Raw genomic sequence first — 16,961 nt, forward strand, 5'->3', positions numbered from 1 at the left:
TGCCTTTGTTTTGTCCTTAGGCTCTCACAATGATGCCCAAAAAACTACTATCTATCCCCTTTCTGTCAGTTCTTACAAAATTGGAATCTGATTCTCAGAGAGAAAGTTATTACCATTTTCCCAAGGTCACATGTTTGCGATCGAATTGGGGAACCTGCCAAAACCATAACTTCCTTGGATCCTATCTCCAAAAATATAGTGAAACAAGATCTGAAATTCATACACAAGGTTCCAAACGATTTCATCTCAAATGGGTTTTAATTCTGTTTCTAAATTTTCATGGATAAAAATTTATAGCGAATATGCCTTGATGGCCTATTTGAGATGGAATTATGGAGCCTGCAAAACCCCTAGATTCCTCAACTCATATCTCTGAGACTACAACAAGACAAGATCTGAAATTCAGACATGAGGTTCATCAAGATTTTGTCTCAAATGGGTTTTAATTTTTTCTTTTGAAACTTCGTATAAAGAATTTATAGAGAAAATGTCACGATGAACTGTTTGAAGTAGTAAAACCCTAGAATCCAAAGCTCTGATACCAAATGCTATGAAACCAACTTACAAAATAGAAGAAGAGATAGATCATTGACTTCAAAATAAGCCTCTTCGAGGGGAAACCTCCTTTACATTACACAAATGAATAGTTCTTGTATTATTCAAATGTAAAAACCTCCTTTATATATATAGGAGTCTAAGGGGTCACAATATAATCAGAGCTGACATAATAATAGTAATCGAAGGGCACAACAATAATAATAGTTTGCTTCTATGGGGCACAATAATAACAATATGGGGACTACATGTAAACAACAATAACAATAGGGGGTTCACACTAATAACAATAAGGGTTAACACTAGTAGTATATGGAACCAACAGTACCAAAGGAATTGGAACTGAAACCTTTAAGAGGGAGTCAACCTCCAATATTCATGTGAAATATGTTATGTATGTACCTGGGCTAGGTCTTTGTAGCTGTATTGGAGGATAGAGGCTATGATGTTGTTTATAGTAAATGGAAATCCTTTCTGAGACATTTAGCTATCAGGAAAGTGAAACAAATTGGAGTTAGAGTGAAAAATATCTACAAACTTGAGGTGGAAGCTTGTGCTACACTGAGTAGCGAGGAGGGAAAGGTGCATAGTCGAGATGTTGGAGAACTTTGGCACAAGCACATGGACACTTACACCATGGGGCCTTAAAAATTATGCAACATATTAACACTGGTCTCCCAAAATGTACTCTTAACTAACATGATGTCTTCAAGGGATGCAAATTGGAGATATGTCAAATCCTCCTTCCAAGGACAAGATAGCAGAGTTGGAGAAATCTCAAAGCGAGTCAACTCTAATGTATGCATACCATTTTCTATATCCTCTACAGTGAAATACATGTATTATGTGATTTTTGTTGATGACTTTTCTCGAAAATGTTAGATCTTCTTCATGCAGAAGAAGGATTAATTTTTCTCCAAATTTGTTGAATTCAAAGCATTGGTTGAAAAGGATTCTGGTCACATCTTGAAGGTTGTGAGAAGTGATAATGGAGGAGAATTTTTTTTTAGCACCTTCAAGGACTTTTTTTGGCAAAATAGGGTATTAGAAGAGAACCGATAGCACCCCATAACCCACAACAAAATGGGGTGGTTGAAAGGAAGAACATAAGCATAGTGGGAGTAGCAATAACCATGTTGCGTGATCAAGGGTTTCCATTACATCTATGGGAAGCAGCATGAAACAACGCATTTTATTTGAAAAACATGATTCTTCACAAAATACTTCGCATGATCACACTCGAAGAAGCTTTCTCTAGGAGGAAGCCAAATGTATCTCATTTTCAAATTTTTGGAGCTATTGTGTATTTTCATGTCTCTAAGGATAGTAGGAAGATATTGAAGCCTACAACTAAGGTGGGGATCTTTGTAGGATACATAGATACACCACGTAACTAAAGGTATATTTGACCTCACTCAAGGTGACAGTAGTGAGGAGAGATTTCAAATTATATGAGAAGGCTATGAGATGCTCTCTAGAGAGAGAGTTGAATATCCCACCAAAGGAGGAGCTTCTAGTTTCTAAGGAGGAGCCTCAGATAGAGCTTAGGATGTTGTGGAGCAACCACAAGTGGAGGAGTAGACAGGAGGTCGAGTGGAAGAACCCACTCAACATAATCTTCTAGAGAGGGGAGGAAGAGAACCTGAGAATTTGATAGATTGGTGCAAGATGCACAAGAGCATGTGGGAGATGATACATCCTTGCGCATGCAAAGAAGGTCACCAAAAAGGTACACTAGATATATATCTCTCATGATAAAACTCACTGAGACAAAACCTTCTTCATTTGAGGAAGCAATTTCTCAACCAGTGTGGGTTGATGCCATGGTGGATGTGTATGACTCCATCAAAGAAAAATGTATGGGAGGTGCTTTTGAGACCAGAGAACAAGTCACTAGTTGGTTCAAGATGGATCTATAAAGTGAAGCATGCAGCAAATGGGAGATTCACGAAGTAATAAGCCAGATTTATGGCCAAAGGATTCTTTCAGGTAGAAGGAGAAGACAATGAGGAAAATTTTGCCCCAGTGGCAAGATATTCCTCGATCAAAACCATTCTATCATTAGTTGCACAGATGGGGTAGAAGATCAATCAGATGGATGTGAAGATTTCCTTCCTCAATGGTGTTGTTGAGGAATAAATTTACATAGAGAAACCATAGGGGTTTGAGACATAACAAGGAGACACATGTGTGCAAACTCAAGAGATCCTTGTATGGTCTCAAATAGAAGCCCCAATCATGGTACACTCATATGGACACATATCTCAATGGATTGGGCTTCACCAAAATTGAAGCAGATGCCAATCTCTATCACATTGTGGTAGATGGCAAGTTGTTTATCCTTGTATTATATGCTAATGACCGTATACTTACAGGGCATGAGCAGTTGATCCAATCTTGAAAGTAGGACCTTGAAAGAGAATTTGACATGAAGGACATGGGCTTGATGCATTACTTACTTGGGATGGAAGTATGGAAAAGTGATGGTGAGTTGTTTGTGAGTCAGGGGAATTATTTCTCTAAAATACTTTAGAGATTTCATATGGAGAACTGCAAGCCTATGGACACACCTCTAACTATAAACTGGAGGAAGGAGAGTGATTATTTAGGATAGGATCTAGATGCTACCATATAGAAGTAGCTTGTGGGATCCTTAATGCATCTGGTGAAACCAAGGCCTGACATGTGCTATGCAGTTAATCAATTGAGTCAAGCCATGGTGAAGCCCGCCAAGTTGTATTGGAAGGGAGAAAAGAATGTACCAAGATACCTCGAAGGCACAACTGAGTATGGGTTATGGTACAAGAGGATAGGGGGAGTGAAGCTCCAAGGATTTATTGATGTAGATTAGGCAGGGAGTCCATCAGACATAAAAATTACTTTAGGTGTTATCTTCAGCGTTGGGTCTGCAACCATTTCCTAGTACAGTAAGAAACAGATGTCTGTGGCCCTCAACTTAGCAGAATTTGAATACATGGTTTCAAGTGAAGCAACATGTCAGGCCATATAGATGAGGAAAAAACTTCTGGGTCTTTTCAATCAGGATATTGATCTGACATTGATTTATTGTGATAATCATAGTTGTATTAAACTCTCTGAGAATCCAGTATTTCATGATAGGTCCAAGCAAATTGATAGCAGGTACCATCACTTGCGAGATTGTGTCCAGAGGATAATTATGATGTTATAGTACATTCCAACTGAGGAGCAGGATGCATATATCTTGACAAAGGCATTTTCAAGAGGAAAATTAAAATTCCATAGGTGTATCATAGGGGTGGTAAAAAATCCTTTTCTTGCTAAGAAGGAGTTTTAAAAATTATATCAAGAAAGGCTCAATTTGACTTGTGCCTTATTCAAATTGAGTAATTCTATTTTCCACATCATCAGGATGACTTGGATTGAAGTTAACTTATGTGACATGGAATTTTTACTAGTTAGATCAGTAAATTCGAGTTATAGGCTTCGAGTAGATTTGTGCATGTAGCGATTGCTAAAATGTAGCAATCTAGTTTAGTTATTTTCAATTGAAGTCAATTAACTGAGATCAAGTAATTAATTGAGTCATTTGAGTAGTAGAACTGTTGTTAACTGAGTGCTCTCTCAGTTAAACTAGTAAATTAGCTAAAAATAACCCAAACATGCATGGAATTTGAACTTCCTTGCTGGAGTGGAGGAAAAAGGCACATTGTAATTATCAATTGTATACTAGTTGAGTGTACAGGTTTGGAATTGATTCAGGTGATCAATTCCTTGGGATTTGCACAAGGAAATAGGGAGTTACCCTACTATTTAGGTGCCTAATTTCTCCTTAATTACACAAGGAAATAAGAGGAAGTTGGGACCTTTTTTTTTTTTTTTTCGAATTCAACAATAGTAGAAAATTTCTGATAATTTATGCATTGTATTGCTATTGTATTGATGTTTATGTTTCGTACAAATTGTTGGTTATTGTTGAAGTTAAGTTAAATTGAACTGCATATAACCAAATTGAAGATAATTGAAGTGAACTGTAAATGAAGTAAAAGTTTTTTAAGCACTACTATATTGAGTTGGATTGATTAATAATTCCACAACTAATACATTTTCCTCGCTAAGGGTACATACGCTAGAGGCATAGTCTAGGCATTAGTAGACTGAAGTTGATCTCATCATTAAGAGAAAACCATGGTAGTGTCACACAACTCAAGGGACTTAGAGAACTCATAGCTCGGATGGCGCCCTGAGTGCGTGAGAGACCAATAAGGTTATGTTAGGTTTCGGAGGGTGTTGGGAGTCGTGTTGTTAATTTACATAGAACACAACTTTTTTTAATAATATTCTTTTCTTTCTATTTATTTATCTTTATCTTCAAAATTTTGATATGTTATTTATTTATTTATTCAGACCATATACACCTAAACTATATAGATTTATATATGTATAAATAGTTATAATAGGAGTATAATATGTATAATACTTCAATAAAATGTAAAAGATAATATACATAATATTTCAAAAAAAATACAAAAGCTAAATATATAAAAGAAATATATGTAAATTAAAAAAAATATATATTCTTTTAATTTTGTTGTCATTTATTATTTTTTAATATATATAAACAATTATAGTAGAAGTGTAATCTATATATATATATATATACATTTAAATTATAAAAATCTATATGTTTTATAAACAATTATAATACAAGTGTAATATTGCAATACTGATAAAAGTTATATATAAAAGAAACATATGTAAATTAAAAAAATATTTTAATCTTAAAATTTTTTATTTATTTTTTATTTATTTATTTTTATTTTTATTTTTTTATTATTATTTTTATTTATTTATTTATTTCATTTCATTTTTTTTTTTTTTTTTTTTTTTTTTTTTTTATTTATTATATATATATATATATATATATATATATATATATATTTCAATTCGAATTCAATAGTAGTAGAAAATTTCTGATAATTTATGCATTGTATTGTTATTGTATTGATGTTTATGGCTAGTACAAATTGTTGGTTATTGTTGAAGTTAAGTTAAATTTAACTGCATATAACCAAAGTGAAGATAATTGAAGTGAACTGTAAATGAAGTAAAAGTTTTTTAAGCACTACTGTATTGAGTTGGATTGATTAATAATTCCACAACTAATACATTTTCCTCGCTAAGGGTACATAGGCTAGAGGCATAGTCTAGGCATTAGTAGACTGAAGTTGGTCTCATCATTAAGAGAAAACCATGGTAGTGTCACACAACTCAAGGGACTTAGAGAACTCATAGCTCGGATGGCGCCCTGAGTGCGTGAGAGACCAATAACGTTATGTTAGGTTTCGGAGGGTGTTGGGAATCGTGTTGTTAATTTACATAGAACACAACTTTTTTTAATAATATTCTTTTCTTTCTATTTATTTATCTTTATCTTCAAAATTTTGATATGTTATTTATTTATTTATTTAGACCATATACACTTAAAGTATATAGATTTATATATGTATAAACAATTATAATAGAAGTATAATATGTATAATACTTCAATACAATGTAAAAGATAATATACATAATATTTCAATAAAAATACAAAAGCTAAATATATAAAAGAAATATATGTAAATTAAAAAAATATATATTCTTTTAATTTTGTTGTCATTTATTATTTTTTAATATATATAAACAATTATAGTAGAAGTGTAATATATATATATATATATATATATATATATATATATATATATATATATATATATGATACACATTTAAATTATAAAAATCTATATGTTTTATAAACAATTATAATACAAGTGTAATATTGCAATACTGATAAAAGTTATATATAAAAGGAACATATGTAAATTAAAAAAATATTTTAATCTTAAAATTTAATTTTTTTATTTTTTATTTAATTAATTAATTAATTATATTTATTTATTTATCTATTTTTATTTTTATTTTATTTTTTCCGGTTTGAATTCAACAGTAGTAGAAAATTTCTGATAATTTATGCATTGTATTGCTATTGTATTGATGTTTATGGTTCGTACAAATTATTGGTTATTGTTGAAATTAAGTTAAATTGAACTGCATATAACTAAAGTGAAGATAATTGAAGTAAACTGTAAATGAAGTAAAAGTTTTTTAAGCACTACTATATTGAGTTGGATTGATTAATAATTCCACAACTAATACATTTTCCTCGCTAAGGGTGCATAGCCTAGAGGCATAGTCTAGGCATTAGTAGACTGAAGGTGGTCTCATCATTAAGAAAAAACCATGGTAGTGCCACACAACTCAAGGGACTTAGAGAACTCATAGCTCGGATGGCGCCCTGAGGGCGTGAGAGACCAATAAGGTTATGTTAGGTTTCGGAGGGTGTTGGGAGTCGTGTTGTTAATTTACATAGAACACAACTTTTTTTAATAATATTCTTTTCTTTCTATTTATTTATCTTTATCTTCAAAATTTTGATATGTTATTTATTTATTTATTTAGACCATATACACTTAAACTATATAGATTTATATATGTATAAACAGTGATAATAGAAGTATAATATGTATAATACTTCAATAAAATGTAAAAGATAATATACATAATATTTCAATAAAAATACAAAAGCTAAATATATAAAAGAAATATATGTAAATTAAAAAATATATATATCTATTCTTTTAATTTTGTTGCCATTTATTATTTTTTAATATACATAAACAATTATAATAGAAGTGTAATATATATATATATATATATATATATATATATATATATATATATATAAAATAAAAATATATATGTTTTATAAACAATTATAGTACAAGTGTAATGTTGCAAAACTGATAAAAGTTATATATAAAAGAAACCTAGGTAAATTAAAAAAATATTTTAATCTTAAAAATTTTTATTTTTTATTTTTTATTTTTATTTTTTAATTAATTAATTAATTAATTTATTTTTATTTTTATTTTTATTTATTTATTTATTATTTATTTATTATTTATTATTTATTATTTATTATTTTTATTTTTATTTTTATTTACTTTTTATTTATTTATTTATTTTATTTTTATTTTTATTTTTTATTTTTATTTTTATTTATTTTTATTTTATTTTAATTTTATTTTAATTTTTTTATTATTTATTTATTTTTATTTTATTATTATTATTATTATTTTAGTTCAAATTCAATAGTAGTAGAAAATTTCTGATAATTTATGCATTGTATTGATGTTTATGGTTCGTACAAATTGTTGGTTATTGTTGAAGTTAAGTTAAATTGAACTGCCTATAACCAAAGTGAATATAATTGAAGTGAACTGTAAATGAAGTAAAAGTTTTTTAAGCACTACTGTATTGAGTTGGATTGATTAATAATTCCACAACTAATACATTTTCCTCGCTAAGGGTACATAGGCTAGAAGCATAGTCTTGGCATTAGTAGACTGAAGTTGGTCTCATCATTAAGAGAAAACCATGGTAGTGTCACACAACTCAAGGGACTTAGAGAACTCATAGCTCGGATGGTAGTGCATGAGAGACCAATAAGGTTATGTTAGGTTTCGGAAGGTGTTGGGAGTCGTGTTGTTAATTTACATAGTACACAACTTTTTTTAATAATATTCTTTTCTTTCTATTTATTTATCTTTATCTTCAAAATTTTGATATGTTATTTATTTATTTATTTAGACCATATACACCTAAACTATATAGATTTATATATGTATAAACAGTTATAATAGAAGTATAATATGTATAATACTTCACTAAAATGTAAAAGATAATATACATAATATTTCAATAAAAATACAAAAACTAAATATATAAAAGAAATATATGTAAATTAAAAAAATATATATATTCTTTTAATTTTGTTGTATTTATTATTTTTTAATATATATAAACAATTATATATATATATATATATATATATATATATATATATATATATATATATATAAACATTTAAATTATAAAAATCTATATGTTTTATAAACAATTATAATACAAGTGTAATATTGCAATACTGATAAAAGTTATATATAAAAGAAACATATGTAAATTAAGAAAATATTTTAATCTTAAAATTTTATTGTTATATATGTATACCATGAAAATTTAAATTTTATATATTTGTAAATAGTTTTAGTAGAAGTGCAATATTTCAATAAAATATAAAGGTTAAACATATAAAAGAGATATATGTAAATTAAAACATTATTCAAGTCATGTGCATGCTTGTGGGTGTGTGTTAATTTTTTATTTATATCATACACACTTAATTTATATGGTGATAATTAACATCCATTAAGTACAATTTAGTATGTTTGCAAATATATAAATTTATACATATTTGTAAATAGTTAAAATAGGAATATAATATTTCAGTGAAATATAAAAGAAACATATGTAAATAAAAAAGTATATTTATTATTTTTGAAAAAATATGTTTGTGTTATTTTTTTATTGCATTGAGAAGTGATTTACAACTCGGTATGGGGAGATGTGTAGGCATTAGATGTTATATGTGTAGGAGTTAAATATGTGAATATTGTTTGAAATTTTCGGATATGAAGTGTGTGCAAGTTTTCCCTATCTGACATTTTAGGCACTCTATAGAAATAACTCAAAATTTTCAACCACTAATGAATTAATTCAAAAAAAATAGACAGAATTTTATTCTAATTAATTTGTGGAAAGGAAAATATACAATAGAAACACATGAAACCATTTAATCATAATGAACACATTTTTTTCTTGGGGAACCCAACTGGGAAAAACCCCTCCTCTATTTTGTATAATATAAGATGAGAATATAGATCTATTACAATGATGAATTCAATCCTTGAAGCTCAACCTAGATTGCAATATTTATCTCTTGCTCTTTAACCTTCTCCAACCAACACTTAGCCAAAATAGGCTCAACCTTACTCCTATTTCCTTGCGTAATGCTTGAGGAAATTAGCTCCTAAAAGATAGGGGAATTCCCTATTTCCTTGTGCAAAACCTGAAGGAATTGATCACCTTCTCAAATGCAAAACCTATACACTCAACTAGTATACAATTAATAATTACAATGTGCCTTTTCCTCCACTTCAACTAGGATATTAGAATTCCATGCATGATTAGGGCTATTTTTAGTAAATCGATCAATTAAATGAAATATCAATGAATTAACAACAGTTACTACTACTCAAAATTGAACTCCTACTGACTACATTCATGACTAGAGTTGAGATAATTGAGTCTAACTAACAATAACTCCACTACATTGCTATATCTTAGCAATCAACTCATGCACAACTCTACTTCTAGACCACAAACTCAAATTGAAAGATTTAACTAAGTGACTTGGCCATGTCACTCTTGCTAACTACAACTCAAGTCATCATGTTGATGTGGAAATTCAAATTTCTCCATTTGACTACGGCACAAGTCAAATGAAGCCTTTTCTTGCTACAATTTAACACTCCCTCTTAACAAGAAAAGGATTATGCACAACCCCAATCTTGCTACAGTGGAATGTAACATAACACAACTAACACTCCCTCTCACTGTTGTTGTTCATACTAAAACAACTGCAACTAAGAGGCATCTAGAATACTAAATCAATTGTGTCTCTAAGCTGCAATTGTCTCCCAAGATCTGATAGCATCAAATGACACTAATCCTTCTGCTAATAAAAATTGTGGGCCCCTATAGCAAGGTTAATGATCCATGATAAGAGTATACTGCAATTGTTGTTGCTTTCCTATGGACCCTTCCCAAATATTTGCAACTTTGGGGCTAAGGCTCTACATCGCCCCACCTCACTCTTGGTGTTATAGTTGCATGCATGGCGAAATCTACCTATAGATTGTATATATTTTTAACTCAAACACCAATTTGTTTTATTTGTCTAGTAGCAACATGCTTTAAATAAGATTTCCCTCTGCTGAACAACACATCATATCCACGGTCTTCAAGTACAGCTACAAAAACTATATTTTTCTTCAAATCAGGTACATACATTACAACCTTTAGGTGATGATAGGAGCCTCACTCCCTCTTAAAGTTGATAGTGCCAATCCCTTTGGTATTATACCTTCCATCATCTCCAAGCTCTATGTGTAATTATAATTCCTTCTCCTCTAAGCTGTTAAAACTCCTTATTTCCTATTGTATTATATGAGGAACCAGAGTCTAGGTACCACTCACTCCCTCTTATTGTGCTTACCTTGCAAGCAATGAGGGTGAAGTCCAACTCAAATTGTGATGTGCAAGCATCTCCTCCTGCTCATGCTGCAGAGTCCTTACTAGATTTCTTCTATGAACACTTGGTTGCATAGTGTCCATACTCATAGAAGTGAAAGCATTTAATTTTAATAGGGTATTTCTTCTTTTCATTGTTCTAGCTAGATTCTGCCTCACCTTGGGATTTCTCACCTCTGACATTCTTTCCTTTTCCATCTAGAGAATAGTCTTCTCCCTCATCGGATCTATATGTGACACCATCTCTAGTGTTTAATATGATCTCCTCTTGCACCAAATCATACCATTATCTTCAAATTTGAGAGGTTGTCTCTTCCATAAACTTAATCCTTATAGTTGTGTCAGGACTTTGGAAGACAAAGGAGTGTTAAGCTAATAAGTTCATATGATGGAACATTTTCTCTGTCTCCTCAAAGTTCATCTCGAACCTGAGTGAATCTGGATATCTATTGAACAACAATTTTATTTTTACAAATTTGAATGTAATGGGTCGTGTCTCTCAATGCCAATTTCCTGATGTCCATGCTTCTCTAGAATAGATCTATGAGAGTTTTCCACATTACAAAAGGAGTCTCATTTCCATGAAAGCTTGAAACCACATGATCTCTAACACCTTCCAGAATAATCCTCTCATCTTTTGTTGTGACTTTCTTCCACTGAGCAATTTCTTGTGCATCTGATGCTACTAGTTTCGGAATATCATTTTGTGTTTACTACCATACTCCATTTTCATTCATGATAGCTTTCATCCTTTCTTTCCAAGAAAAAAAAAATTGAGGTTCCCTCCAATGCATACTCAAGCCCTAATCCATTGAAATACATTGTTCTTGCGTTGAAGAATATTTGCACCAAAACACATTTCAAATCAAAAAAATTCTAAGAAAGGTCTTAAACCTGGTTTCTATGTAGTATTTAAGAGATCTAATACAATGTAGAAATAGCTCGAAATTTGTAGTTGTTGATGAATTTAGACTGAAAACAACTAACACAAATTTATTCTACTCAACTTTTGAAAAGGAAAACATACAATAAAAACACATGCAATCATTCAATCATAATGAACATAGTAATTTTCCCGGGGAACCCAACTGGGAAAAACCCCTCCTTTGTTTTGTATTATATCCATGGTAAATATTAGGGGCGAATTTTAGCACAAAGGCGAAATTTAAGTGGTTTTCATTTTAGAAGGGTGAAATTTTTATAAAACACCCATTTCATATATTTAGCCCAACTTTTATTTAAAAAATAATTATATTTTTCATTTTAGCCCCAAAAAAAGGGGCGGATAAACTATGAAAAGACTCATTTGACCTGATTCCCCTGGTTTGGGAGGTTATATTCCATTACAATCACCTTATTTTCTGCTTTCCAATGTTAAATTTGTTTGCAATCAACCTTTTTCTAGTTTGGAAGGTGGTTTTTGAGGTTGTATTTGGTCCCAATCACCATGATTTCTTCTTTGCAATGTTAAATTTGTTTGCAATTTCCCATTTTTTGGTTTGGAAGGTGGTTTGGGAGGTTGTATTTGGTCCCAATTGCCCTGATTTCTTCTGTGAACAACTCCCTATTTTCAAGTATGGTTTTCATCGATGGCAAGGGTGTAAATAAATAAAGATCTAAATAAAGTGGAGGTATGGTAAATAAATAAAACCTCTTTTTATACTTACTCCAAACGTATGGTAAATAAATAAAAATATAAATAAACTAGAGGTGTGGTAAATAAATAAAACCTCTTTTTATATTTAGTCCATAACCCTCTTTCTATTTAAGAAGGCTCAAAAAAGAGGTTTTATTTAAGTGAATCCTATGGGCCAAATACCATATTTATAAAAGAGGTATGGTAAATTAATAAAAATATAAATAAACAATAGGTATGGTAAATAAATAAAACATTTTTTTATATTTACTCCATAAGTCACCTTATATTTACGAACACTAAAAAATGCATTATATTTAGGTGAAGCCTATGGTCCAAATACTATGGGCCAAATTATTATTAATACCATGCAAAAAAACATTATTAACCCTAATATTAGTATTAATAAAAATAAAGATGTCACATGGTATTGACTCATGGTATTCACGTGGAATGTAGCCTATTTAAAGGGGGGATTAAACCAGCATAGATCCATCTTTACTCTGGATCTACTAAGCACCGAGAGGGATCAAATATCACGATATGCAAACTAGCATAGAGTGAAAAAATATTTCATCCCTCTCGAGGCTTGGTATATCAAGAGTAGAAATGGATCTTGTAATTTAATGTCACTTAAACATTTTAACTCGGTTAAAATAAAGAAAAAAAATAAAAATCAATTATTGATTTTATTAATTTTTATAAATTACTAATAGTAGTTTTGAAGCTCCAGGTTTATGATAACCCATGGTATTGACCCATGGTAATACCATGGTATTCATGTGAGAATAGACTATTTAAAGAGGAAATTCTATCAGCTTAGATCCATCTTAATTGGTCTACCAAGTGCTGAGAGGTATAAATAGATTTCATCCCTCTGAGAGTTTGGTAGATGTGGAGTTAAGATGGATATAGGTTGGTTTTTATGATAATGAAGATATTAAATAGACTTAGGAAATTATATTGTAAAAAACATCTTAAGGTGAACGATTAAAGCTACATTTATTCACTTCACAAAATTTAGTTAAAAATACCAATATGTCCATTAATATTGGTTTTTCTGATTTAACAAAGAAAAAATCAAAACAATGAAATCTTATCACTCTTTTCGCATCACCCTCGTAGAAGAGAGATAGTCGCTGCCCAGATTTCCCACCATTTTTGAAACATTCTCAATATGATATCTTCATGAAAAAGTTAAGGTACTAATGTTGGATTAGTTGTTTGAAAAATATTCTAGTTTGTACAACCTTTCATCTTCTTTGTTATTCTTAGTTTGTCATAATGATCTTAGGGGTTGGGCCACTGCACCATATTATCCTAAAAGTTGGAGATTGTGCACCAAAAAGGAAATTAATCCACATGTTACAACAATGTTAAAAAATGCAAGATGTATGAAGGTAGTGAATTATGCTAATAAGCAATTTAGATTGGGAGAGACATAATTAATTTTTATTATTTAATTGAAGATTTCCAATTAAAATAATAATTATTCTGTAAGGCATTCCCCTCTGAAAAGAACTCCCTAAACTTCCACGTGTACCCTCCTGTGCCCTCCGATAACTTGTTAGACGATTAAAAATCTCTTTGCCATCAGATGATTCCCTTGGTGATTAGGGTAACGAGGTAACCACCTACCTATTACAGTTTCTCGCCCCCGATCTCATAGCTGAGGTTACTTCACCCCCAATCTCAATGCTGAGGCATAACCTTCATTTCTGCAATGCTTAACACATGACTGCTCCATTTCTGCAAATTTCTCAACACTGAGCTAGATTTCCCAAATAGTGGTATCAAACTGGCAACGAAATTTAATGCACAAGGAATGAATCTCCACACCCCAATCTCTCGGACCTGCAGCTCCACTTTGATATTATTCGTTGATTGTTGATATGGTGGTTTTCTCCTCACCTGGGATGCTCATTTTTTCATTATTCCTTTTCAAAGTGCACTTTCTATAAATTGGCTATACGTGCATACTTTTCATAGATTAAATGTCCTATTTTCTATGACTGGTATGATAATTCTCCTTCAGTGCTAGAACGCACAAGATCTTTATTGCTTTGGCTAGGTAATTGGTTACATTTGGTATTCTTTATCGTTTCCCTGTCATTATACGTTTATGTTTTTTTAGAAACCCTCGGTTTCATTGACAGAGCCTTCGTATGCTTTGTTTTGTTCAGGTAAATCATCAGTGACGGGTGTCAAATCATCAGTGACTCGTCACAACTTTTTTCATAACCCTTGCCGCATACAACTACTCAGTCATGTAATTTCTTTCTAGGTTCTTCTTTCTCCTTTGAACTGCTCGAAGAATTTAATGGGTTTACTCAGCATCGAAGAATTTAATGGGTTTACTCAGCATCGGGATTATCATTTGCACTACTTAATTATATTCATGCTTAATGGAGTTCCCCTAGGGTTATAGATTACAACACTGTCCAAGTCTTAATTTTAAGCTTTGTACAATAGAAAATGGAGGGTGATCCTTTAGAGGGAAGGTATTTGATTTCAACTTCATTTCTGCAATGCTTACCCTTCAGATTATGGAGCGAAGAAGTATTTTCTCAAGAAAGCTACAACCATGGCGAATATGTCTTGCCACTTATATTCTCAATTTTTAGGTAATGAGAGATCCTCATATTTAACAATTTGAGAAATCTATCAAGAAACATTACCTTATGGCATGCATGTATGTAAAAGTAATTAGGCTAAAACTATGTTTCGTTGTTGATGGTAGTCTCGGCTATTGTTCATCATATTCAAAAAGAAGAGTTAATTGATAAATCTCAGCTTTTGTACATGAAAGGACCTAAAAACCCTAATTCAGCAGCAGGTCCAGTGACCTTCGGTGGAAATCTGGATGTGAAGGAAAGAAAAAGGTATTTCAATTATTCTGAAGGGACTGATTTGCCTTGTGGTTTTTCCAATTACTGTACCCCAGGGTTCCTTGTGTCTGAAGAGGGTTCCTTATGTCTGAAGAAGATAGGAAGGCCATCGAACAGTGTAAGGGGGTTGTGCTAATTTCAGCTATATTTGGAGCCTATGACAAGATTAAGCCACCCAAGAATGTTAGGAAAATTGTAGTAGAAAACATTTGTTTCTTCATGTTTATGGACAATGCAACTCTCAAAGTTATTGCCAGATACCAGATCAAGCCCAATGAGTCTCATAGAATTGGAATTTTGCACATTGTTTTGCTCAGGGAGTTTCCATACAAGGAATCTATAATGAATGGCCTCATACCCAAGTATCTTCCCCACAGGCTTTTCCCAAACCGTGTTTACAACATTTGGATGGATGCCAAGCTACAACTTGTTGTTGATCCTTTGTTAATTTTGGAAAATCTCCATATAACTCACAACGTTGATATTGTTGTCTCAAAGCATCCTTACAATAGTCATACCATGGAGGAAGCCATTTTTATAGTCAGATGGAGAAAGTGGAGCAAAGAAGCTGTGAGATATCAAATGGACAGTTACTGTGCCAATGACTTCCAACCTTGGAGCTCTAAAAGGCTTCCCTACAATAGTGGTATGAGAACTCAACTTTGCTCGCATGTGCACCATCGTGACAAAGCTTTTATTAAAGGAGGTGTGACATGGGGACAGATGTTGATTGAGACGGTACAAATATATGAGTCCATCCACCAGCTTAGATGAACAAAGATGCTAATATTCCCTATTCTGCATTTGTCATTGTTTTGGCTATATTTGATTCATACAGAAATTTTGCTTGTCTACTCTTATTGTGTAATGGTTTATGTTGCCAATTTCAGTCTCCCTTCCCTACAACAGTGGTATGAGAACTCAACTTTGCTCAATTATGGTGAAGTTTTAGTGTGATAGCATCTGAGATTTGTTTTGAGGTTGGTTCTCTCTTTAACTGATTTTTTGATTTTGTGTGTTGTTGTTGGCATTACAGATGTGCCTGATACTACACTGATATTGAGAAAGCACACCCTTCCAACGAAGCTATTTTCTTGCCTGTTATTCAATGAATTAGAAATCTTCAATCCTCGGGATCAGTTGCCATTTGCATATGTAAGAGACATGATGACACCCAAAGTGAGGATTGACATGTTTGAATCAGCCATTTTTAATACAATAACAAATGAATATCGACACTCTTACAAAGTCAATCAAAGAATTTTCAAAGAGCATCCTTTGGACCTGCAAATTTCTTTGGGTTATGAATCCAGAGCCTGCAAATCGTATTTGGACAGAATGTGGGCTGCATATTCTGTTTGATTGTATTAATTCATTTCAAATTTGATTAGATGCTAAGATTACATCTTGCATAAGCTATAAATTTTTTAAACTATGAAGGGTCATGAAGTAGCAGGATATGGGAGGATCCATACATGCAAATTTAACCAATCCATGATGTTGATGGATGCCATGGATGTTAATTTTGTGCTAGATTGGATTAGATGAGTGATTTACTTCTCAATAATTGAAATCATTTTTACTGCCTCTGCCAACATGAGATGATAGAGACCGTGCACCTATATCTAATATGTGTATTGCATTTAATG

At 31.6% G+C, this 16,961-nt stretch overlaps 1 protein-coding gene across 1 annotated transcript in view; it reads left to right on the forward strand.

The window, feature by feature from the left end:
* LOC149182910 (alkaline ceramidase TOD1-like) overlaps positions 1–16,674 on the forward strand; it is a 34,348-nt gene extending 17,674 nt beyond the window's left edge. The window contains 4 exon segments of the mRNA XM_089414721.1: positions 14,968–15,048; positions 15,165–15,379; positions 15,382–15,958; positions 16,349–16,674. Of these exon segments, the coding sequence (XP_089270847.1) occupies positions 14,968–15,048; positions 15,165–15,379; positions 15,382–15,958; positions 16,349–16,674 (1,199 nt within the window).
* The last annotated feature ends 287 nt before the right edge of the window (positions 16,675–16,961 follow it).

The sequence above is a fragment of the Pinus tabuliformis genome, chromosome 3_2 (genome assembly GCF_031772625.1).
Source record: "Pinus tabuliformis cultivar Carrire ecotype Pingquan chromosome 3_2, CPIR1, whole genome shotgun sequence".
NCBI lineage: Eukaryota > Viridiplantae > Streptophyta > Pinopsida > Pinales > Pinaceae > Pinus > Pinus tabuliformis.